We start from the raw sequence: 26,786 nt of genomic DNA on the forward strand, positions 1-26,786 counted from the left end.
GAAGTGATTGAAGGAAGCCTTGACAATTTTCATAAAAATGTAAAAGTTGGTTTTATATAGCACATTTGCTTCACGACCATCACCTAAAAAGCTGATGGACAGAAGAGGGAAAACGACAAAAAGGAAGAGTTATTGTCAACGTCCATTCCACTAAGTTGTGATATTGTCCCTGTCCGTCTCTCAGGTGGGCGTGGACCAGCAGACGGTCACGCTGGTCTGCACAAACCGAAGACGGCAGTTTCTCCTGGACACATCCGACTCCTCGTTGACTATGTGAGTGCTTCCTCTCCTCTGCCCTGCTCTCCCCTTGTCCCTGGCGGCATCTTTATAGTCTAAGGTGGCTTCCTCTCCCATTTCCTTTTCTTCAAATGCACGGACACTAAAGGGCTGGACTGAGAAAGCAAGTTCCTAGTTGGCACGCCCTCACTTAGATCATGTTTTCATATCAGTATAGATGAAGGAGAGGAGACCAGTAGAAGAAATCACTCTCTTTATCCCTCCCTCTCTTTTCTAATCCAGCATGCTCTTTTTCCTTCTCTCTCTATCCTTCAGCTGGTTCCTGGCAGCCCTGAAGTCGGCCATGATTAAGGGGTGCAGGGAGCCTCCTTACCCCTCGGTGCTGACCGATGCCACCATGGAGAAACTAGCCCTCACTAAGTTTGTCTCCCAGGAGTCTCACTGTGAGGTGAGGAACACCGATATCTAGCTAGGCCTGCACACTAACATAATTTCTCAGGGACTGTCATGTAAATGAAAGACAAATGTCATGTTGAAAAATGCCTGGATACTGATTTATGCTCAAGAAGTGAAGTCTAAATTTGATTGGAATCAAATTACAAGAGGCACTTAACCGTCATAAATTATGGATTTCATCTGATGGAGTGGTTATATGCATCAGTAGACATCACCAGCTCAATCATATGTGTTCTACAGTATACACTACTGTTCAAAAGTTTGGGGTCATTTAGAAATGACCTTGTTTTTGAAAGAAAAGCATTTAATTTTGTCCATTTTAACATCAAATTGATCAGAAATACAGTGTAGACATTAATGTTGTAAATGACTTGTAGCTGTAAACAGCAGATATTTAATGGAATATCTACATGGGCGTACAGAGGCCGGTTATCAGCAACCATCACTCCTGTTCCAATGGCACGTTGTGTTAGCTAATCCAAGTTGATAATTTTATAAGGCTAATTGATCATTAGAACACACTTTTGCAATTATGTTAGCACAGCTGAAAACTGTTGTTCTGATTAAAGAAGCAATAACACTGGCATTTGAGGGTTCGATTACAGGCTCAAAATGACCAGAAACAAAGAACTTTCTTCTGAAACTCGCCAGTCTATACTTGTTCTGAGAAATGAAGGCTATTCCATGTGTGAAATTGCCAAGAAACTGAAGAACTTGTACAATGCTGTTCATAGAACAGTGAAGAGGCGTCTCCGCGATGCTGGCATTCTAAGGCGGAGTTCCAAAGAAAAAGCAATTTCTCAGACTGGCCAATAAAAATAAAAGATGGGCAAAAGAACACTGTCACTAGGAACTCTGCCTAGAAGGCCAGCATCCCGGAGTTGCCTCTTCACTGTTGGTGTTTTGCGGATACTATTTAATGAATCTGACAGTTGAGGACTTGTGAGGCGTCTGTTTCTCAAACTAGACACTATAATGTACTTGTCCTCTTGCTCTGTTGTGCACCAATGCCTCCCACTCCTCTTTCTACTCTGGTTAGAGCCAATTTTCGCTGTTCTATGAAGGGAGTAGTACACAGCGTTGTACGAGATCTTCAGTTTCTTGGCAATTTCTAGCATGGAATAGCCTTAATTTATAAGAACAGGAATAGCATGACAAGTTTCAGAAGAAAGTTATTTGTTTCTGGTCATTTTGAGCCTGTAATCGAACCCACATGCTGATGCTCCAGATACTCAACTAGTCTTAAGAAGGCCGGATTTATTGTTTCTTTAATCAGAACAACAGTTTTCAGTCTTGGAATACAGGAGTGATGGTTGCTGATAATGGACCTATGTAGATATTCTATAAAAAAATCTGCCATTTACAGCTACAATAGTCATTTACAACATGAACAATGTCTACACTGTATTTCTGATCAGTTTGATTATTTTAATAGACAAAAAAATCTGCTTTTCTTTCAAAAGCAAGGACTCTTCCAAGTGACCCCAAACCTTTGAATGGTAGTGTATATGCCCAACACGTATAACAATGAGTAATAGACAAATGATAGAATTGTTTACTGACACTGTGTGTCTCTGTAGGTTTCTGAAGTGGTCATCCGCCTGTATTCTTTGGTCCACTGGGAGGACCCCATGGATGTGACTCTGGCCCCCCAGACAGCCTTGGTGGGTGCTGGAGAGTCCTCCAGCACTAAAGAGGGCCCCTTACTCTACAGAGCTGGCACCACCTACCTGGGCAAGGAGCTGTGGAAGAGCTGTTACCTCGTACTGAGGTATGTATGGGCAGCCATAGGCTTTTAGTGGAGCAATATGCAGAAATCCCTCCACCATTGCCTGGTTGCTAAAATTCTGAACTGTTTCCATTATTTCAGTTCGTGACAAAACAAGTCATGTCTAAACCGCTGTGAAATATATTTTCAATAACCAAAAATAAGATTATTTTTAGCTATTTGAAGCCAGTGTACTTAAGGCTGGGGAGCATAGAAATAGCGCACATAGAACGGATCCTCTGCTTATCAGACTTTCAGTCAGAATGACAGATCTATAACTCACATGTCTATGTGCATTTGGTCGGGTCGTCCACAAAGCTACACATTACGCCTTTTAATATAACCAATCAAATTTCAATAAATCAAATGTGTTTATAAAGCGAAACCACTCGAGGTCAAAGAACGGCTAGACCTCATCCATTGCACCAGCTGTTGTCATTGGCTGTTCTATTGTAAGAAATCAAATCAAATCAAATGTATTTATATAGCCCTTCGTACATCAGCTGATATCTCAAAGTGCTGTACAGAAACCCAGCCTAAAACCCCAAACAGCAAGCAATGCAGGTGTAGAAGCACGGTGGCTAGGAAAAACTCCCTAGAAAGGCCAAAACCTAGGGAGAAACCTAGAGAGGAACCAGGCTATGTGGGGTGGCCAGTCCTCTTCTGGCTGTTCCGGGTGGAGATTATAACAGAACATGGCCAAGATGTTCAAATGTTCATAAATGACCAGCATGGTCCAATAATAATAAGGCAGAACAGTTGAAACTGGAGCAGCAGCACGGCCAGGTGGACTGGGGACAGAAAGGAGTCATCATGTCACGTAGTCCTGAGACATGGTCCTAGGGCTCAGGTCCTCCGAGAGAGAGAAAGAAAGAGAGAATTAGAGAGAGCACACTTAAATTCACACAGGACACCGAATAGGACAGGAGAAGTACTCCAGATATAACAAACTGACCCTAGCCCCCCAAACACAAACTACTGCACCATAAATACTGGAGGCTGAGACAGGAGGGGTCAGGAGACACTGTGGCCCCATCCGATGACCCCCCCTGGACAGGGCCAAACAGGAAGGATATAACCCCACCCACTTTGCCAAAGCACAGCCCGCACACCACTATAGGGATATCTTCAACCACCAACTTACCATCCTGAGACAAGGCAGAGTATACCCCACAAAGATCTCCGCCACGGCACAACCCAAGGGGGGGCGCCAACCCAGACAGGGAGATCACATCAGTGACTCAACCCACTCAAGTGACGCACCCCTCCTAGGGACGGTATGAAAGAGCCCTAGTAAGCCAGTGACTCAGCCCCTGTAATAGGGTTAGAGGCAGAGGAATCCCAGTGGAAAGAGGGGATCCGGCCAGGCAGAGACAGCAAGGGCGGTTCGTTGCTCCAGAGCCTTTCTGTTCACCTTCACACTCCTGGGCCAGACTACACTCAATCATATGACCCACTGAAGAGATGAGTCTTCAGTAAAGACTTAAAGGTTGAGACCGAGTTTGCGTCTCTCACATGGGTAGGCAGACCATTCCATAAAAATGGAGCTCTATAGGAGAAAGCCCTGCCTCCAGCTGTTTGCTTAGAAATTCTAGGGACAATTAGGAGGCCTGCGTCTTGTGACCGTAGCGTACGTGTAGGTATGTACGGCAGGACCAAATCAGACAGAGAGGTAGGAGCAAGCCCATGTAATGCTTTGTAGGTTAGCAGTAAAACCTTGAAATCAGCCCTTGCCTTGACAGGAAGCCAGTATAGGGAGGCTAGCACTGGAGTAATATGATCACATTTTTTGGTTCTAGTCAGGATTCTAGCAGCCGTATTTAGCACTGAAGTTTATTTAGTGCTTTATCCGGGTAGCCGGAAAGTAGAGCATTGCAGTAGTCTAACCTAGAAGTGACAAACGCATGGATACATTTTTCTGCATCATTTTTGGACAGAAACTTTCTGATTTTTGCAATGTTACGTAGATGGAAAAAAGCTGTGCTTGAAACAGTCTTGATATGTTCTTCAAAAGAGAGATCAGTGTCCAGAGTAACGCCGAGGTCCTTCACAGTTTTATTTGAGACGACTGTACAACCATTAAGATTAATTGTCAGATTCAACAGAAGATCTCTTTGTTTCTTGGGACCTAGAACAAGCATCTCTGTTTTGTCCGAGTTTAAAAGTAGAAAGGTTGCAGCCATCCACTTCCTTATGTCTGAAACACATGCTTTTAGCGAGGGCAATTTTGGGGCTTCACCATGTTTCATTGAAATGTACAGCTGTGTGTTATCCGCATAGCAGTTAAAGTTAACATTATGTTTTCGAATGACATCCCCAAGAGGTAAAATATATAGTGAAAACAGTAGTGGTCCTAAAACGGAACCTTGAGGAACACCGAAATTTACAGTTGATTTGTCAGGAGACAAACCATTCACAGAGACAAACTGATATCTTTCCGACAGATAAGATCTACACCAGGCCAGAACTTGTCCGTGTTGACAAATTTGGGTTTCCAATCTCTCCAAAATAATGTGGTGATCGATGGTATCAAAAGCAGCACTAAGGTCTAGGAGCATGAGTACAGATGCAGAGCCTCGGTCTGATGCCATTAAAAGGTCATTTACCACCTTCACAAATGCAGTGTCAATGCTATGATGGGGACTAAAACCAGACTGAAGCATTTCGTATACATTGTTTGTCTTCAGGAAGGCAGTGAGTTGCCGCGCAACAGCCTTTTCTAAAAAATTTGAGAGGAATGGAAGATTCGATATAGGCCGATTTTAGTTTTTTATATTTTCTGGGTCAAGGTTTGGCTTTTTCAAGAGAGGCTTTATTACTGCCACTCCTTGGCTCCTCACGATAAGTGGGGGGAGTTGGCTCAGGTCTGACTCCTGACTCTGCCACACTCCCCCTGTGTCCCCCCCCCAATACATTTTTGGGGCTGACTCTCGGGCTTCCGTCCGCGCCGCCGTGCTTCCTTCGCCAACCTCATTCTCCTGTAACCTTCCGCGCACTGCTCCATCGAATCTCAGGCGGGCTCCGGCACTCTCCCTGGGTTGACCGCCCAACTGTCTATTTCCTCCCAAGTAGTATAGTCCATATTCTTGCCGTCCAAACAGTCCTCCCATGTCCATTCCTCTTTTCGGTGCTGTTGCCCGTTACCACGCCGCTTGGTCCTGTTGTGGTGGGTGATTCTGTAAGGGTTTTCTTCTGGTGAAAGAGAGGCGGACCAAAATGCAGCGTCGTGGTTATTCATGTTTAATTTATAAAGACACTATACATGAACAGACTAAACAAAACAAGAAAAGTGAAAACCTAAACAGTTCTATCTGGTGCAAACACAGAGACAGGAACAATCACCCACAAACACACAGTGAAACCCAGGCTACCTAAGTATGATTCTCAATCAGAGACAACTAATGACACCTGCCTCTGATTGAGAACCATACTAGGCCGAAACATAGAAATACCCCAAAACATAGAAAAACAAACAGACTGCCCACCCAACTCACGCCCTGACCATACTAAATAAATACAAAACAAAGGAAATAAAGGTCAGAACGTGACAAATACGCAGATTTAAAGAGGAGTCTATAATTTGCCTTCTAATAATCATGATCTTTTCCTCAAAGAAGTTCATGAATTTATTACTGCTGAAGTGAAAGCCATCCTCTCTTGTGGAATGCTGCTTTTTAGTTAGCTTTGCGACAGTATCAAAAATGAATTTCGGATTGTTCTTATTTTCCTCAATTAAGTTGGAAAAATAGGATGATCGAGCAGCAGTAAGGGCTCTTCGATACTGCACGGTACTGTCTTTCCAAGCTAGTCGGAAGACTTCCAGTTTGGTGTGGCGCCATTTCCGTTCCAATTTTCTGGAAGCTTGCTTCAGAGCTCGGGTATTTTCTGTATACCAGGGAGCTAGTTTCTTATGAGAAATGTTTTTAGTTTTTAGGGGTGCAACTGCATCTAGGGTATTGCGCAAGGTTAAATTGAGTTCCTCAGTTAGGTGGTTAACTGATTTTTGTCCTCTGGCGTCCTTGGGTAGACAGAGGGAGTCTGGATGGACATCAAGGAATCTTTGTGTTGTCTGTAAATTTATAGCATGACTTTTGATGTTCCTTGGTTGGGGTCTGAGCAGATTATTTGTTGCAATTGCTAACGTAATAAAATGGTGGTCCGGTAGTCCAGGATTATGAGGAAAAACATTAAGATCCACAACATTTATTCCATGGGACAAAACTAGGTCCAGAGTATGACTGTGACAGTGAGTAGGTCCAGAGACATGTTGGACAAAACCCACTGAGTCGATGATGGCTCCGAAAGCCTTTTGGAGTGGGTCTGTGGACTTTTCCATGTGAATATTAAAGTCACCAAAAATTTGAATATTATCTGCTATGACTACAAGGTCCGATAGGAATTCAGGGAACTCAATGAGGAACGCTGTATATGGCCCGGGAGGCCTGTAAACTGTAGCTATAAAATATGATTGAGTAGGCTACATAGATTTCATGACTAGAAGCTCATAAGACGAAAACATATTTTTTATTTTGTAAATTGAAATTTGCTAACGTAAATGTTAGCAACACCTCCGCCTTTGCGGGATGCACGGGGATATGGTCACTAGTGTAGCCAGGAGGTGAGGCCTCATTTAACACAGTAAATTCATCAGGCTTAAGCCATGTTTCAGTCAGGCCAATCACATCACAATTATGATCAGTGATTAGTTCATTGACTATAATTGCCTTTAAAGTAAGGGATCTAACATTAAGTAGCCCTATTTTGATATGTGAGGTATCATGATCTCTTTCAATAATGACAGGAATGGAGGAGGTCTTTATCCTAGTGATATTGCTAAGGCGAACACCGCCATGTTTAGTTTTGCCCAACCTTGGTCGAGGCACAGACACGGTCTCAATGGGGATAGCTGAGCTGACTACGCTGAGTGTGCTGGTGGCAGACTCCACTATGCTGGCAGGCTGGCTAACAGCCTGTTGCCTGGCCTGCACCCTATTTCATTGTGGAGCTAGAGGAGTTAGAGCCCTGTCTATGTTGGTAGATAAGATGAGAGCACCCCTCCAGCTAGGATGGAGTCCGTCACTCCTCAGCAGGTCAGGCTTGGTCCTGTTTGTGGGTGAGTCCCAGAAAGAGGGCCAATTATCTACAAATTCTATCTTTTGGGAGGGGCAGAAAACAGTTTTCAACCAGCGATTGAGTTGTGAGACTCTGCTGTAGAGTTCATCGCTCCCCCTAACTGGGAGGGGCCAGTTTACTGAAGCCCCCTTTACTGACTTAAATAGCAGCCAAATCAGCCTGTTACTAACCCTTAGTAAAAATACAATAAAAATTGTGTTGACCAGATACAATGCCATTTTACAGTAAAAGAACATTGACAACTGACTTTCTGCACACTTAAAGGGAAGGACATTCAACAAGCACAGCCCTTACGCAAATGACTGATGATTGGCTGAGAGAAATTGATGATTAAAAGATTGTGGGAGGTGTGTTACATTTCAGCGCAGCTTTTGACATTATCGATCATAGCCTGCTGCTGATAAAACGTATGTGTTATGGCTTTATACCCCCTGCTATATTGTGGATAAAGAATGACATGTCTAACAGAACACAGAGGATGTTCTTTAATGGAAACCTCTATAACATAATCCAGGTAGACTCAGGAATGCCACAGGGCAGCTGTCTTGGCGCATTTTTTTTCAATCTTTACTAATCAAATCAAATTTTATTTGTCACATACACATGGTTAGCAGATGTTAATGCGAGTGTAGCGAAATGCTTGTGCTTCTAGTTCCGACCATGCAGTAATATCTAACAAGTAATCTAACCTAACAATTTCACAACTACCTTATACACACAAGTGTAAAGGAATGAATACGAATATGTACATAAAAATATATGAATGAGTGATGGCCGAACAGCATAGGCAAGATGGTATAGAGTACAGTATATACATATGAGATGAGTAATGTAGGGTATGTAAACATTATATAAAGTGGCATTGTTTAAAGTGGCTAGTGATACATTTATTACATCAGTTTTTCCATTATTAAAGTGGTTAGAGTTGAGTCAGTATGTTGGCAGCAGCCACTCAATGTTAGTGATGGCTGTTTAATAGTCTGATGGCCTTGAGATAGAAGTTGTTTTTCAGTGTCTCGGTCTCAGCTTTGATGCACCTGTACTGACCTCGCCTTCTGGATGATAGCGGGGTGAACAGGCAGTGGCTTGGGTTGTTGTTGTCGTTGATGATCTTTTTGGCCTTCCTGTGACATCAGATGGTGTAGGTGTCCTGGAGGCACTAATGACATGGCTTTGAGTAAAGTCATTGTGTCTGTATGCGGATATATGTTAGCTACTACAGCAACTGAAATGATTGGAACACTTAACAAAGAGCTGCAGTTCGTTTCAGAATGGGTGGAAAGGAAAAAGTTAGTCTTAAATATTTCAACAACTAAAAGCATTGTATTTGGAACATGTCATTCACTAAACCTCAACTAAATCTTGTAGTTAATATTGTGGAAATTGAGCAAGTTGTGGTGACTAAACTGCTTGGAGCAACCCTGAATTGTAAACTGTCATAGTCAAAACATGTTGATACAACAGTAGCTAAGATGGGGAGAAGTCTGTCCATAATAAAGCGCTGCTCTGCCTTCTTAACAACTCTATCAACAAGGCAGGTCTTACAGGCCCTACTTTTGTCTCACCTGGACTAATGTTTGGTCATGTGGTCAGGTGCTGCAAAGAGGGACTTAGGAATATTACAATTGGTCAGGACAGGGCAGCACGGCTGGCCCTTAAATGTACACAGAGAGCTAACATTTAATATATTATATATGTCAATCTCTCCTGGCTCAAAGTCGATGAGAGGATGACTTCATCACTACTTGTTTTTGTAAGAAGTGTTGACAAGCTGAATGCACAGAGGTGTCTATTTTTAAACTATTAGCACACAGCTCGGACACCCATGCATACCCCACAAGACATACCACCAGAGGTATCTTCACAATTCCCAAGTCCAGAACAGACTATGGGAGGTGCACAGTACTACATAGAGCCATGACTACATGGAAGCAGTAGAATCAGATTTAAGAAACAGCTAAAAATGGAACAGCTTGGGGAATGTGAAGACACACAGACACAGGCACACACATGCTAGCACACAAACTCTACACAGAAGTATATTGTAATGTTGTTTTGTAATGTAAATATTTAGTGGTGCAATAATGTTATATTATGTGTTATCTTTTGTTTTATGTGTGATGTAAGTGCCTTACTGTGTTTGGACCCCAGGAAGAGTAGCTGCTGCCTTGGCTTGGGGATCCCTAATAAATACAAAGGTCAAGAATCTGCGTCTCTCACATGGATAGGCAGACCATTCCATAAAAATGTAGCTCTATAGGAGAAAGCCCTGCTTCCGGTTGTTTGCTAAGAATTTCTATGTGCAATAAGTAGGCCTGCGTCTTGTGACTGTAGCATATGTGTAGGTATGTACGTCAGGACCAAATCAGAGAGATGGGTAGGAGCAAGTCCATGTATGCTGGGATCGATGGTGTCAAGCGGCATTAAGTTCGAGGAGCACAAGGATGGATGCAAAACCTTGGTCTGACGCCATTGAAAGGTAATTTACTGCCTTCACGAGCGTGGTCTCAGTACTATGATGGGGTCTAAAAGAGACTGGATCCTTTCGTATTTAAGTAGATTCGATATAGGCCGGTTTTTAGTTTTTAACATTTTCCGGTTTAAGGTTTTGCTTTTTCAGGAGAGGCTTTATTACTACCACTTTTAGTGAGTTTGGTACACATCCGGAGGATGGGAGACGTTTATTGTGGTTAACACAGGAATTAGTTATTTCAGTAGTTTAGTTGGAATAGGGTCCAGTAGGGAGCTGGAAGGTTTAGAGGCCATGACTATTTTAATAATTGTGTTGAGAGTTTCAGGATTTAAAAAAAAAACTCCATCTCCATTGATCCTAGGTCTTGGCAGTTCTGTGCAGACTCAGGACAAATGCATTTTAGAGAAATATGCATGTTCAAAGAGTCCTTGATTTGCTTTCTAATGATCAAATCAAATGTTATTTGTCACATGCGCTGAATACAACAGGTGTAGACCTTACAGTGAAATGCTTACTTACAAGCCCTTAACCAACAGTTTGAGGAAAATACCTAAAAGAATAAGTAAGAGATAAGAATAACAAATAATTAAAGAGCAACAGTAAATGACAATAGCGGGGCTATATACAGGGGGTACCAGTACAGAGTAAGTGTGTGGGGGCACCGGTGTTGAGGTAATTGAGGTAATATGTACAGTGTGGCAAAAAAGTATTTAGTCAGCCACCAATTGTGCAAGTTCTCCCACTTAAAACGGTGAGAGGCCTGTAATTTTCATCATAGGTACACTTCAACTATGACAGACAAAAGGAGGGAAAAAAATCCAGAAAATCACATTATAGGATTTTTAATGAATTTATTATTTATTATTTATTATGGTGGAAAATAAGTATTTGGTTGCGCTTGGTGACCTGACTGTTTCATCCTAACATTGTTAGTGCCTACGTGGACAACATACCCCTATGCCATCTACACGTGCCAGTTTCAGCCTTAGCCAGCACCATCTTCAGATTAGCCTTTACGTTGGTAGCCCTGCCCCCTGGTAAACAATGTATGATCGCTGGATGATTATTTTTAAGTCTAATATTGCTGGTAATGGAGTCTCCAATGACTAGGGTTTTCAATTTGTGGGAGGGAGGCTTCGGCAGCTCAGAGACATGAGAAGGCTCGGGCTCTGACTCAGTGGGGAAAACCAGGTGAAAGTTAATATCGCCTGAGTGAGCGGCACCGGTGGAGCATGCCGACAGCATTGCTTTCCAGAAGCCATGAGAAAATGATCTGGCTGCTGGGACTGTGCAGGGGGATTAACACATCTACCTGTATTATTGGTAGCACAGACGCTGTATCATTATTTCCAACACTTAAATTGCTCTTGCCTAACGATTTGCATCTGATGCAGAGCTTGCAACTCTGCTATCCTCACCATAACGTGATAGTTCTCCTGTATATTATGAGTACAGCGAATGTTACTTAGCTTTTTTCGGCTGGAGGTGGTCCGGCAGAACTATGTCCAGGTAAAGTGTCCAGGGTGAAAAAGTTGTGAGGACAAAGCTAAGGCATTGGTAAATTTTGTTTTAATGCAGTTTGATTAAATAGTTATTAAGAGTAAAAGGCCAAATACCAACAAGCAGTATGTAGACTGTTGTGGAAATGTCCTGTGTTACCAAATGAGGAGAGTTACAAACCACACACCAGTCAGAGTTATACTTAAACTTCATCTTTAATAATATGAGCTTTACAATAGCCCTTTGACTTTCAACAACTCACTATCTATAATTAATTGTTGAGAGTCCCAACATAATGGCAATTGAGATTTTTATAGCAAAGATACACCCCTCTCAACTTACATGACGAACCACAGATCTTAGGATCTCTTCACAAAGGGCCTTTTACTTGAGAAAGGAGTATCCCTTAGCCAGATTGCATTCACTATAAATTATCGCTCAGTTTGGTTTCTAAAACGAGTTTCTAATCTCGTTCCTGGTACTTCATAGTACCAAAACATTACCTCATCCAAGGCATAATTGAATTGTCAATTATTCTCAATTGTCAACTCTATATACTCCCATCTCAAGTAAACCCCCTCTTCTCCCCACTCGTGGACAAGCTCACTGAGGGGAGTGACTTGCACACAGACATTGTGGAGTCAAATAATTGGTTCCCCCCTTAATCATGTCATCCCTTCACATGATTTAACAGATACATTCACATATGAAGACAATGTCCCATCCTGTCCTCTTCCCTTTCTGATATTCTACATAGCACCAGAGACATGTAAAAGACAATCCTGACCTCTCCCCTCTCTGGGCCCCAAATGACTGAGCCTCAGTTTAGAAAAAAATGCAACTGCCAACACTATAGTCCAAAAGGATACATTCTAATGACAAGTATCTCACATAAGCATATTAGATAAATAAAACACTTATTTATCTATGTTACCCAACTAATTCTGATTCCTCCGCCACAAGACAACAGCTTGTTATTAGACATTATAAAGGCTCATACATGCTTAAAACAAGTAATAAAGCATTATACCTGAATGCTTTAAGTGTTACCGATTTTACATATCTGCCCCTTACATTTGTAATAGAATGTTGTGTAACTTTACTTTAACAGGGTGAAGTATGGCTACAATAACCATTTAACATGTTGTTCTTATTTTAATGAAACTGCAATATTAAATGTAATAATATAATGCTAATCATACATTTCATATGAATAGCTCTTTCATACATTACATACAATAATATATTTCAATAATGTGATCCTCTTGTTCAGCAATGGGAATCTGTACCAGTATACAGAAAAGAGTGATGCGACACCACTGATGTCCATCACTATGGGGTAAGTCATACTGTGTTACTGCTCATAATCATGTGTGCTGTGTCTGTTTATGGTGGGGTAATTTTCTCAAGAGAATGGATTTGTGGCTAGAGATTTTATGAGTCAAGTGGTTAGAACAAGTGGACTGGGTTCAAACATAGTTGATCACACTTATTTTCCTGAATCATCCGAAGTCATTGTTTAGGAAATACCCATAGATACTACATCTATTGCTATGAAAATAAAATGTTTCACCCTCTCTTATTTAATTGGAAATACTAGGCTATGGTTGACTTCATCTTTTAATTGTTGTTTGACCATCTATGTGTACTCTCTCTTTTTCTTAATCGAGGGGTGAGCACTGCGGAGGTTGCCGGCGCTCCAACAGCACAGAGCTGCCTCATGCCTTCCAGGTGATCCTCACAGAGCGGCCTCCTCTGGTGCTGAGCGCTGACAATGAGGGAGACATGTCCGACTGGATGCTGGTGCTCTGCCAGTCAGTCTCCAAAGGGGTGAGGACACACACGCTGCACTCTGACACAGATACAGTTTGACTCACACACGCCGTGTATACACACACACTCACATATCACCTACATACTTCCCAGCACATGTTTAAAACTCACCTCATGGCTGCTTGGCTTTGCTCACAGCCCTGTGGGAAAATTAGTGACCATGCATGGCTATACATGCAGATTTTACCGTGTTTTTGGCATGAGGAGCAGAATACCCTAGTAGTATTCAAAACCTTTGTATGCATGAACGGTCCCACACCATGTCGTTACTTCTCTCCCACCTTTTGTGTACAGTTCCTCCAGATTAAATCGATGGTTCACTGCAGAAAAGGGATCTTTCCATGATTTTAAATCTTGAATTCCAGATTTATTTTATTTTGTTTATCAGTAGCTCTTAAGTACATAGGCTAAATACAGTTGAAGTCAGAAGTTTACAAATACATTTTAACTCCGTTGTTCACAATTCCTGACCTTTAATCCTAGTAAAAATTCCCTGTTTTAGGTCATTTAGGATCACCACTTTATTTTAACAATGTGAAATGTCAGAATAATAGTAGAGTGATTTATTTCAGCTTTTATTTCTTTCATCACATTCCCAGTGGGTCAGAGGTTTACATACACTCAATTAGTATTTGATAGCATTGCCTTTAAATTGTGTAACTTGGGTCAAACGTTTCGGGGAGCCTTCCACAAGCTTCCCACAATAAGTTGGGTGAATTTTGTCCCATTCCTCCTGACATAACTGGTGTATCTGAGTCAGGTTTGTAAGGCCTCCTTACTCGCGCACTCTTTTTCAGTTCTGCCCACAAATTTTCTATAGGATTGAGGTCAAGGCTTTGTGATGGCCACTCCAATACCTTGACTTTGTTGTCCTTAAGCCATTTTGCCACAACTTTGGAAGTATGCTTGGAGTCATTGTCCATTTGCAACCAAGCTTTAACTTGCTGACGGATGCCTTGAGATGTTGCTACAATATATCCACGTAATGTTCCTTCCTCATGATTTCATCTATTTTGTGAAGTGCACCAGTCCCTCCTGCAGCAAAGCACCCCCACAACATGATGCTGCCACCCCCGTGCTTCACGGTTGGGATGGTGTTCTTCGGAGTGCAAGTCTCCCCCTTTTTCCTCTAAACATAACGATGTTCATTATGGCCAAACAGTTCTATTTTTGTTTCATCAGACCAGAGGAAATTTCTCCAAAAAGTACGATCTTTGTCCCCACGTGCAGTTGCAAACCGTAGTCTGGCTTTTTTATGGTGGTTTTGGAGCCGTGGCTTCTTCCTTGCTGAGCGGCCTTTCAGGTTATGTCGGTATAGGACTCGTTTTACTGTGGATATAGACACTTTTGTACCTGTTTCCTCCAGCATCTTCACAAGGTCCTTTGCTGTTGTTCTGAGATTGATATGCACTTTTCACACCAAAGTGCGTTCATCTCTAGGAGACAGAACACGTCTCCTTCCTGAGCGGTATGACAGCTGTGTTGTTCCACAGTGTTTTTACTTGTGTACTATTGTTTGTACAGATGAATGTGGCACCATCAGGCGTTTGGAAATTTCTCCCAAGGATGAACCAGACTTGTGGAGGTCTACAATTTATTTTCTGAGGTCTTGGCTGATTTCTTTTGATTTTCCCATGATGTCAAGCAAAGAGGCACTGAGTTTGAAGGTAGGCCTTGAAATACATCCTCAGGTACACCACCTCCAATTGACTCAAATGATGTCAATTAGCCTATCAGAAGCTTCTAAAGCATGACATCATTTTCTGGAATTTTCCAAGCTGTTTTAACCTTTTGCGTGTAGGAGGCAGTATTTTCGTTTTTGGCTAAAAAACGTACCCATTTGAAACTGCCTATTTCTCAGCCCCAGAAACTAGAATATGCATATAATTGTCAGATTAGGATAGAAAACACTCTATACAGTTTCCAAAACTGTACAAATATTGTCTGTGAGTAGAACAGAACTGATATTGCAGGCGAAAGCCTGAGTAAAATCCAATCAGGAAGTGCCTCTTATTTTTAAACCTCTCTGTTCCTATGCATGCCTATCCTCCATTTAAAGGGATATCAACCAGATTCCTTTTTCTATGGCTTCCCAAAGGTGTCAACAATCTTTAGACATAGTTTCAGGCTTTTATTTTGAAAAATGAGTGTGAAAGATCACATTGCGTAAGTGGATATGTGGGGCTCCGAGTGAGTTTTGCACAACTGAGTAAAGCCGCCATTGTTCCTCCCGCTGTTATTGAAAAACCTACACTCGGTTGATATATTATCGAAAATATATTTTAAAAACAACATGAGGAATGATTATAAAAAAACATTTGACATGTTTCTGTGGACATTATGGATATTATTTGGAATATACGTCTGCGTTGTCGTGACCGCTCTTTCCTGTGGATTTCTGAACAACAAAATCTGAGACGACAGGTGGATTAACAAAAGGCTAAGCTGTGTTTTCCTATATTGCACTTGTGATTTCATGAATATGAATATTTTTTTAGTAATATTATTTGACTGTGGCGCTATGCTATTCAGCGGTTGCTGATGACAATTATCCCGCTACCGGGATGGGTAGCGTCAACAAGTTACATTCACAGACAATTTAGTGTATGTAAACTTCTGACCCACTGGAATTGTGATACAGTGAATTGTAAGTGAAATAATCTGTCTGTTAGCAATTGTTGGAAAAATGTATTGTGTCGTGCACAAAGTAGATGTCCTAACCGACTTACCAAAACTATAGTTTGTTAACAAGAAATTTCTGGAGTTGTTGAAAAACGAGTTTGAATGACTCCAACCTAAGTGTATGTAAACTTCTGACTTCAACTGTATGTCTGTATTTTAGAATTATATTAGACTGGTTTCCCTAGATGACCCCCCCCCCCCCATATAAATGTTTTCATTATTTACCCCTCTCTCTGTGACTGCAGGTGATCCCCCAGGGAGTGCCGCCCACGCCGTGTATCCCCTGTTGCCTGGTGGTGACGGACAGGGAGTTGCTGACATGCCACCAGGACTGCCAGACCAGCTTCTTCCGCTCACTGGGCGGAGCTGAGCTCTCTGACATTAGTTCTGTCAGCCTGGAGGATGACAAGGAGTATTGTGTTGTTGTGAGTGACCTCACGCCTGCCTAACCTCTGACCAAATGACGGTTGTCCTCACTTTCCTGTGCTCTCTAGTCTTTTCTTTCTGTGTCTCAATTAAATGTTCAGAACAAATTGAATTTGTTCTATTGAACATGCCACCACTATAAAGGCATTTTACTTATATGAAGAATATTGTAGATAATAGGCTGAATCTACCGCACACCCAAAAACGATTAGTAAAGGTGCTGGAGGCAAAATGCTAAACTGGAGAAACAGGAAAAGGTTTCTGCATACTTCCAGTCCGATGGAAATGTATTTTAAAAGTAGATGCGCTATCATGAAGGTCGACTGACTGAAAGCTCAGCTACTATTAAAATACATTTGCATCTGACTGGAAATGTGCAGATACTTTTTCCTGTTTCTCAAATTATATGAAGAATGCCTTGGGTCCTCCTGTTTTGATTATCAACTAACACCTTAATCTTCAAACTGGAAAGATGCGCATCCCATCCATTTTTCTTCTCAATTAAATATTACTGTTAATCCCTGAGGGGAAATTAGAAAGGCATTGACAGGTATTGGAATTGACTATTTATCTTGCCCCATACTCTTTTTCTCTAACCTTCTTTCATTCTCTCTTTCTCTTTTTCTCTTTCTTTCACTCTCTACTCTCTCCCTCTGTATGTCTCTTGTCTTGACCTCTCCCTCACATTCTCTTCCCATCTCTCTTTCTTTGTGTGTAGGAGTTTGCATCGGACCGAGCTCAGTTCCTGCCTCCCTGGGTGCTGTACTTCAGTGGCTGTGAAGAGAGAGACCGCCTGCTGGAGGCACTAGAGAGTGTCTGGAGAGGCATTTTCCAGGTAAGGTAGAGAAGAATGGAAGAGGAAAGGATTTGCTGTGACGGTAAAAGCATTATATCAATAACATGATTTCCTGTGTCTCATTCTCAATCTCTTTCTCACACTTTTTTTCCCCCACCCCTCTTTCATTTTCTTGTGATGATCTAGGTGTGTCTGCCTCGTAGGAGGGTGTCAGAGCCGTTGGTGCAGAAGCGTTGTGGCGATGCCCTGGCTCTGATGAGGAGCGCCTGGCAGAGGAGTGACAGCCTTGCCCGGGGACGCGCCCAGAGAGAGCCCTGGTGCTGACGGACAAACAGACAGGTGGACGGACATATAGGACAAAAGGCTTTCACTAGCACTCCTACTCTAAACACCAGGATTCGGGTCAATCGCATTCAAAATTTGTAAATTCTGGAAGTGGATAGAAAATGGACCATTATTTTCTATGAGGATTTTTTTAGATCATTGAATTGAATTTGTTTGGGAGACAGAGTTTTAATGGAATTCACACCAAACCTGTTAATTATGACAATAGCCAAATAGAGGGAAACACACTCTCCGTTTTGTGTACATCATGAAGATTATAAGTATACGAGGGGTCGCATCATCATCAGATGTAGCGAGACGAATGTCAGTTTGAATCTCCGTTCACACTCCTGGCCTTCACAAATATCAAGCCTTTCCTCTTGTCATTGAGACGGACGTTAGGGTAGGAAGTGCACCCCTTACCCTATAGAATAAGACGTTGTTCGCAAACAGCTTTAAGGTGTTATTTTGAACCTTAACGACTGCACAACGTTTATAGTGTGGTGTATGGCGCAGTATAGTATTGACTTATATTATAATCAATCCGTACTCAAATGTACATTGCCCATCCCTCCATGAATCCAGACATACATTGGTTTCCGCTTATATAGGTTGTCTATTGAAAAATACCTCACAAAACTCAACCCTTCTCTCCAATGCACAGGTTGTGATGGATATTTTGCTCAAGGATCGACGGTCACTTGAAGTGGCCTAAACTATGAAGAATGTCTATGGAGAGTTTACCACTTGGACTGTGACGTTAACAGCACTCGTCTATTGCCTTTGTCAGCCATGTTGGTTTACCATTGGGTTTTCCACTTTTAGTTATGATGGTTTGGCAGGTCAAAGTCAGTATTGGAGTATCATAGCGGGGAATGGGATAACCTAGCATGGATACACTTTTAACAAGAAGGATGAGAGGAGAGACTAACTTGCCATCGAATGCGAGATTGCACATTGCTTTTGGGTTTGGTCCATGTTGTTTGATTTTGAGGGGACTGATAAGTTCATTGGGGTTGTGTGCAAAGTTCATGTTCAGTGTTGCGTTTTACTTTTAAGCAAATAGTTGTTTATTTGTAACACGACTTGTTATGGTAGTGTAATTGTGTGCAATTTATAAAGGGGATAAGTTTACTTTAATTTTTATTGTTTTTGTTCTAGTCTTTGTTATTTGAGTGAGTACTCCTTTATCAGGTGAGTGTCTGTCATTGCATTTTTAGATGTTGAGAGTGGCCTGGTCAAGATGTGGGAAGTGTCAATGTCGTTATGTTCTACGTCTGGTGGAGGTATCAGTGCATCCCTACTTTATTATTCTCTCTGTAGTTTTGATGTTGCTCAGAAGAGAAGGTCGTCGTTAGTTATTTCGTCCCATTGGGAGAACACTCAATGAAGTGGTAATATCGCTGTTGAGACACAACAGACCATTGCTTGTAGTTATACTACAATCAATCCATATGCATTAGGGAAAAAATCTAGTTGACTAGTGATTATACTACTTCATTCATATGATTTGTTATTGCATTAATCCAATTTACCCCTGAAACAATCTATCCCCCACCTCATATTCTATTCATACATAAGTAAAAGCAAATCATCCTCACAAATATTATTTTGACAATGTAGCTAATTGCTGATGTAGACATGTCAAAATTCAATTTTTGTGTTGCTATTGGTGAGAGGAGAATTTATCCAATGCCATTGCTATCCTGGAATTGCTATCCTGGAATTGCTCTATCATCAGGAGAAGGTTTCTGGAGGCTTTCAGCTTCATTGCCAGTTGCTCCTGATAATCATGTGGCTTTTTTCATTACCTTAATTTGATTGGAGATAATGGCCTCAGGCCCAATTTTTACCAAATAAAGTATTACTCTTGAATGTGGCCTTATACTGCTGTTGAGAATTGGGCTTCTGACAAGTCATAATACACACACTGTTTAAGTGTCAGTATAAGACCTATGTGTGTTCCTTATCTAAAAATTGCATTATAGTAATAGTAGTAAACATATTCTCTGCTTTGAGCATTGTGGTCTTGCCTCTATTCTGCTTTTTCTGTAGGCGTGGGAAGCCAACATCCTAGCATTTTGCATCTCAGGTTAGAAATGGTACAAATAATTTAAATGTAGTAGCCTAGATCCCATGCAGAAAAGACCCAACACCTCAAGCCAGGGGTAACCGTGTCCTACATTTTAGTTTCAACTGACTTGTCATTTTATATCTCCTTTCGTCTTTTGTTGGTACCTATCCTATACTTAAGTCTATTTTAGAGAAATGTACAATTACGGTACTTATACACTACCGTTCAAAAGTTTGGGGTCACTTAGAAAATTCATTGTTTTTGAAAGAAAAGCAAAAAGAATTTGTCCATTTTTAAAATAACATCAAATTGATCAGAAATACAGTGTAGACTTTGTTAATGTTGTAAATTACTGTTGCAGAGTTGCAAAGAAAAAGCCATATCTCAGACTGGCCAATAAAAAGTAAAGATTAAGATGGGCAAAAGAGCACAGACACTGGACAGAGGAACTCGGCCTAGAAGGCCAGCATCCCGGAGTCGCCTCTTCACTGTTGACGTTGAGACTGGTGTTTTGCGGGTACTATTTAATGAAGCTTCCAGTTGAGGACTTGTGAGGCGTCTGTTTCTCAAACTAGACACTATAATGTACTTGTCCTCTTGCTCAGTTGTGCACCGGGGCCTCCCACTTTCTATTCTGGTTAGAGCCCGTTTGTGCTGCTCTGTGAAGGGAGTAGTACACAGCGTTGTATGAGAGCTTCAGTTTCTTGGCAATTTCTCGCATGGAATAGCCGCAATTTCTCAGAACAGGAATAGACTGATGAGTTTCAGAAGAAAGGTATTTGTTTCTGGCTATTTTGAGCCTGTAATCAAACCCACAATGCTGATTTCCAGATACTCAACAAGTCTAAAGAAGGCCAGTTTTATTGCTGCTTTAATCAGAACAACAGTTTTAAACTGCTAACATAATTGCAAAAGGGTTTTTCTAATGATCAATTAGCCTTCTAAATAATAAACTTGGATTAGCTAACACAACTTGCCATTGGAACACAGGAGTGATGGTTGCTCATAACAGGCCTCCCTGTGCCTATGTAGATATTCTATTTGAAAAAATCTGCTGTTTCCAGATCCAATAGTCATATACAGCATTAACTTCTTGACGCTACCATCCCTGTCGCGCGATCATTTTCGTCAGCAACCGCTGAATAGCATAGCGCAACAGTCAAATAATATTACTAAAAAATATTAATATTCATGAAATCACAAGTGCAATATTTTAAAACACAGTTTAGCCTTTTGTTAATCCACTTGTCGTCTCAGATTTTGAAATGATGCTTTACAGCGAAAGCCAAAAAGTTTGTGTAAGTTTATCGATAGCCTAGCATAGCATTATGTACACGTAGCATCAGGAAGCTTGTTCACGAAATTAAATGAACCGTTTACCTTTGATGATCTTCGGATGTTTTCACTCACGAGACTCCCAGTTACACAACAAATGTTCCTTTTGTTCCATAAAGATTATTTTTATATCCAAAATACCTCCGTTTGTTTGTCGCGTTATGTTCAGAAATCCACAGGAAAGAGTGGCACGACAAATGTTTTTTATAATCATTCCTCAGGTAGTTTTTAAAATATATATTTGATAATATATCAACCGAGTGTGTAGGTTTTCAATAACAGCGGGAGGAACAATGGCCACTTTACTCTGTAGCGCAAAAACTCACTCAGAGCCCCCACCTATCCACTTACGCAATGTGATCTTTCATGCTCATTTTTCAAAATAAAAGCCTGAAACTATGTCTAAAGACTGTTGACACCTTAGGGAAGCCATAGAAAAAGGAATCTGGTTGATATCCCTTTAAATGGAGGATAGGCATGCATAGGAACAGAGAGGTTTCAAAATAAGAGGCACTTCCTGATTGGATTTTCCTCAGGGTTTCGCCTACAATATCAGTTCTGTTATACTCACAGACAATATTTTGACAGTTTTGGAAACTTTAGAGTGTTTTCTATCCTAATCTTTCAATTATATGCATATTCTAGTTTCTTGTCCTGAGAAATAGGCCGTTTACTTTGGGAATGTTATTTTTCCAAACATAAAATACTGCCCCCTAGCTTCAAGAGGTTAACAATGTCGACACTGTATTTCTGATCAATTTGATGTGATTTTAATGGACAAAAATGGCACTTTTCTTTCAAAAACAGAACATTTTTAAGTGACCCCAAACTTTTGAACGGTAGTGTATGTATTTGAAAAGTTTGTCAATATTTGATTGAGGAAAGGAAATATGAAGCATCTTGAAATCGTATGCAGAGTTAAGTGACGTTTGTTGTTATGAACAGTAATTTGAATGTTGGACATTGCTGGCCGATGGTGGATTACATATTTTTATTGACTAGTTCTTACATTTAGTTTTTATATCTACAGTACCAGTCAAAAGTTCAGCCACCTACTCATTCCAGGGTTTATCTTTATTTGGACTGTTTTCTACATTTTAGAATAATAGTGAAGACATCAAAACTATGACATGACACATAGGGAATCATGTAGTAACCAAAATTGTTCAAAATATATTTGAGATTCTTCAAAGTAGCCCCCCTTTGCCTTGATAACAGCTTTGCACGCTCTTGGCATTCTCTCAACCAGCTTCATGAGGAATGCTTTTCCAACAGTCTTGAAGTCTTGTTTTTCCTTCACTCTGTGGCCCAACTCATCCCAAACCATCAGAATTGGGTTGAGGTCGGGTGATTGTGGAGGCCAGGTCATCTGATGTAGCACTCCATCACTCTCCTTGGTCAAATATCCCTTACACAGCCTGGAGGTGTGTTTTGGGTCATTGTCCTATTGAAAACCAATGATATTCCCACTAAGCACCAAACCAGATGGGATGGCGAATCGTTACAGAATGCTGTCGTAGCCATTCTGGGTGTGCCTTGAATTCTAAATAAATCAGACAGTGTCCCCAGCAATGCACCCCACAACATCACACCACCACCTCCATCCTTCACGATGAGAACCACACATGCAGAGATCATCCGTTCACCTACTCTGCGTCTCACAAACACAGCGGTTAGAACCAAACTCATCAGATCAAAGGACAGATTTCCACTGAGTACATTGCTCGTGTTTCTTGGCCCAAGCAAGTATGTTCTCCTTATTGGTGTCCTTTGGTAGTGGTTTCTTTTCAGCAATTCCACCATGAAGGTCTGATTCACCCATTGTCTGAACAGTTGATGTGTCTGTTACTTGAACTCTGTTACATTTATTTGGGCTGCAATCTGAGATGCAGTTAACTCCAATGAACTTATCCTCTGCAACAGAGGTAACTCTGGGTCTTCCTTTGCTGTGGCTGTCCTCATCAGAGCCAGTTTCATCATAGCGCTTGATGGTTTTTGCGACTGCACTTCAAGAAACTTCCAAAGTTATTGAAATATTCTGCATTGACTGACCTTCATGTCTTAAAGTAATGATGGACTGTCTTTTCTCTTTGCTTATTTGAGCTATTATTGCCATAATATGGACTTTGTCTTTTACCAAATAGGGCTATCTTCTGTATACCACCCATACCTTGTCACAACACAACTGATTGTCTCAAATGCATTAAGAAGGAAAGAAATTCAACAAATTAACTTTAACAAGGCACACCTGTTAACTGAAATGCATTCCAGGTGACTGCCTCATGAAGCTGGTTGAGAGAATGCCAAGAAGTGTGCAAAGCTGTCAAGGCAAAGGGTGGCTACTTTGAATAATGTAGAATAAAACATATATTTTGATTTACCACTTTTTTTGGTTACCACATGATTCCATATGTTTCATAGTTTTAATGTCTTCACTACAATGTAGAAAATAGTAAAAATAAAGAAAAACCCTGGAATGAGTAGGTGTGTCAACTTTTGACTGGTACTGTATGTATATTGTTTTAGCAGTTATTTTTTTATTATATAAACAATAATGGGATGAATCTATTGTATGCTAACCCTTGATCACACTAAATCCTGCATGTATTGAATGTTTTTATATTGTACATATGATAATGAATGTATGAAAAAAGGCTTGTGAATAGGACTACATAAATAAAATAATTAAAACCTTAACTTTTAAAGAGCAGGTCTTAGTTACTTTGTTTTAATGACCTGATTACAGGTGTTCTAAGCAAAGTTAATGATCAACGTTGATGGAGGGCTTATTGCAACGGAGACTATGGAGAGTAAGGACTAGGCTATTCCCTCAACAGCCTTTTATTTTATTTCCTGTTTTGCTTCGGTTTTGTTTGTTTCTTTAAAATTAATCTAAGAGGTGTAATTGGGTGTTTGAAAAGCTGTATGCATGTATGTAATTACACCACCATTCAAAAGTTTGGGCTCACTTAGAAATGTCCTTGTTTTTGTAAGAAAAGCTCAAATAAATTGTCCATAAAAATATCATCAAATTGATCTGTAATACAGTCGTGGCCAAAAGTTTTCAGGTAGCCTTCCACAAGCTTCCCACGATAAATTGGGGGAATTTTGGCCCATTCCTCCTAACAGAGCTGGTGTAATTGAGTCAGGTTTGTAGGCCTCTTTGCTCACAAACGCTTTTACAGTTCTGCCCACAAAATGTCTATAGGATTGAGATCAGGGCTTTGTGATGGCCACTCCAATACCTTGACTTCGTTGTCCTTAAGCCATTTTGCCACAACTTTGGAAGTATGTTTGGGGTCAGTGTCCATTTGGAAGACCCATTTGCGACCAAACTTTAACTTCCTGACTGATGTCTTGAGAAAGCTTGTGGAAGGCTACCAGAAACGTTTGACCCAAGTTAACCAATTTAAAGGCAATGCTACCAAATACTAATCAATTAGCCTTTTAAAATGCTAAACTTGGATTAGCTAACACAATGTGCCCTTGGAACACAGGAGTGATGGTAGCTGATAAATGGGCCTCTGCACGCCCATCTAGATATTCCAATATTCCACTCATTCCATTGAGTGTTTATAAACTTCTGACCCACTGGGAATGTGATGAAAGAAGTAAAAGCTGAAATAAATCACACTACTATTATTCTGACATTTCACATTCTTAAAATAAAATGGTAATCCTAACTGACCTAAGACAGGGAATTTTTACTACGATTAAATGTCAGTAATTGTGAAAAACCGAGTTCAAATGTATTTGGCTAAGGTGTGTGTAAACTTCCGACTTCAACCTTATGTATTTCACATGACTGGGCAGTGGCGCAGCAATTTTTTAAATTATTATAATATATATTTTTAAATGTTAACCTTTTATTTATCTAGGCAAGTTAGTTAAGAACAAATTCTAATTTACAATGACAGCCTACCAAAAGGCAAAAGGCCTCCTGCGGGGACAGGGGATGGGATTAAAAATAAAAATTATTTAAATAAAAATATAGGGCCAAACACACATCACGACAAGACAACAAAAAGAGAGACCTAAGACGACAACATAGCATGGCAGCAACACATGACAACACAGTATGGTATCAACACAACATGACAACAACATAGTAGCAACACCACATGGCAGCAGCACAGGGTACAAACATTATTGGGCACAGACAACAGCACAAAGGGCAAGAAGGTAGAGAAAACAATACATCACGCAAAGCAGCCACAACTGTAAGAGTGTCCATGATGGAGTCTTTGAATGAAGAGAATGAGATAAAACTGTCTAGTTTGAGTGTTTGTTGCAGCTCTTTCCAGTCGCTAGCTGCAGCGAACTGAGAAGACGAGCAATCACACCTGTGGAGGTGTTCAGAACAAGTTTAAGGGTAGAGAAAGCTTGTCGGACACTAAGAAAGCTTTGTTGTAGAGCGTTTAACACTAAATCCGGGGAGGGGCCAGCTGAGTATAAGACTGTCATCTGCATATAAATGGATGAGAGAGCTTCCTACTGCCTGAGCTATGTTGTTGATGTAAATTGAGAAGAGCGTGGATCCTGGCATCGAGCCTTGGGGTACACCCTTGGTGACAGGCAGTGGCTGGGACAGCAGATGTTCTGACTTTATACAGTGCACTCTTTGAGAGAGGTAGTTAGCAAACCAGGCCAAAGACTCCTCAGAGACACCAATACTCCTTAGCCTGCCCACAAGAATGGAATGGTCTACCATATCAAAAGCTTTGGCCAAGTCAATAAAAATAGCAACACAACATTGCTTAGAATGAAGGGAAATTGTGACATCATTGAAGACCTTAAAGGTTGCAGTGACACATCCATAACAGGCTTGGAGATTATAGGGGCAGCAACCTTAAAGAAGAAAGGGTCTAAACCATCTGACCCAGATGGTTTCTTGGGGTCAAGTTTAAGGAGCTCCTTTAGCATCTCGGACTCAGTGACCGGCTGCAGGGAGAAACTTTGTAACGGGGCAGGGGGAAAAGAGGGAGGAGCATTGAGGCTAGTTGCATGAGAAGGGATGGGAGATATGGCTGAGTCAAATGGGAATCCTGACTTAATGAAGTGGTGATTAAAAAGCTCAGCCATGTGCTTCTTGTCAGTAACAACCACATCAACTTTAAGGGACATGGGCAGCTGTGAGGAGGAGGGTTTATTCTCCAGGTCTTTAACCGTTTTCCAGAACTTCTTGTGGTTAGACCCACAGAGAGAGAGAACTGCTCCTTAAAGTAACTAACTTTGGCCTTCCGGATAGCCTGAGTGTACTTATTTCTTATTTGCCTGAACAATAGCCAGTCAGCCTGCGTATGCGTGTGCCAAGCCTTTCGCCAAATGCAATTCTTGAGGTGGCGTAACTCTGCAAGATCACTGTCAAACCAGGGGCCGAACCTGTTTTTAATTCACATTTTCTTTATGGGGGTGTGTTTAACAATATCACTGAAAATATTTTGAAAAAGGTCCAAGTGTCTTCGAGCTGATTCTGTACCAATTTACAGAGGTCAGGTCATGAAGGAAGGCTTGCTCATTAAAGTTTTTTAGCAGGTGTCTATGACAAATCAGAACAGGTCGTTTCACTCCGCAGCCATTATGAACATAGGCTGTAAAACAGTGATCACTAAGGTCATTACAGAAAACACCAGACTGACAGCTATCAGGATTATTTGTATGGATAACATCGAGGAGAGTAGCCTTTCCTAGGTGTTTGGAATCATACCTAGTGGGATTAGGATTAATAATCTGAGAAAGGCACGGCAGA

The 26,786-nt window shown here is 41.0% G+C and overlaps 1 protein-coding gene across 5 annotated transcripts in view; it reads left to right on the top strand.

Annotated features, from left to right (window-relative positions):
• LOC115132617 (pleckstrin homology domain-containing family M member 2-like) overlaps positions 1-26,786 on the top strand; it is an 89,294-nt gene that overhangs the window by 29,670 nt on the left and 32,838 nt on the right. For 3 of the 5 annotated variants that reach the window (XM_065020759.1, XM_065020761.1, XM_065020760.1), the window contains exon 1: positions 17,554-17,643. Coding sequence is in view for 2 of the 5 variants with exons in the window: in XM_029664678.2 (XP_029520538.2) it covers positions 185-273; positions 553-685; positions 2,274-2,464; positions 12,841-12,906; positions 13,238-13,397; positions 16,328-16,507; positions 17,227-17,343; positions 17,491-17,628 (1,074 nt within the window). In the remaining 3 variants the exon portion in view is untranslated. Of the gene's footprint in view, positions 1-184; positions 274-552; positions 686-2,273; positions 2,465-12,840; positions 12,907-13,237; positions 13,398-16,327; positions 16,508-17,226; positions 17,344-17,490; positions 17,644-18,292; positions 23,735-26,786 lie in introns of those variants that run through there. The other 2 variants (XM_029664678.2, XM_065020758.1) reach the window with 2 other exon arrangements.

This window comes from Oncorhynchus nerka, linkage group LG7, assembly GCF_034236695.1.
Source record: "Oncorhynchus nerka isolate Pitt River linkage group LG7, Oner_Uvic_2.0, whole genome shotgun sequence".
Taxonomy (NCBI): Eukaryota; Metazoa; Chordata; class Actinopteri; order Salmoniformes; family Salmonidae; genus Oncorhynchus; species Oncorhynchus nerka.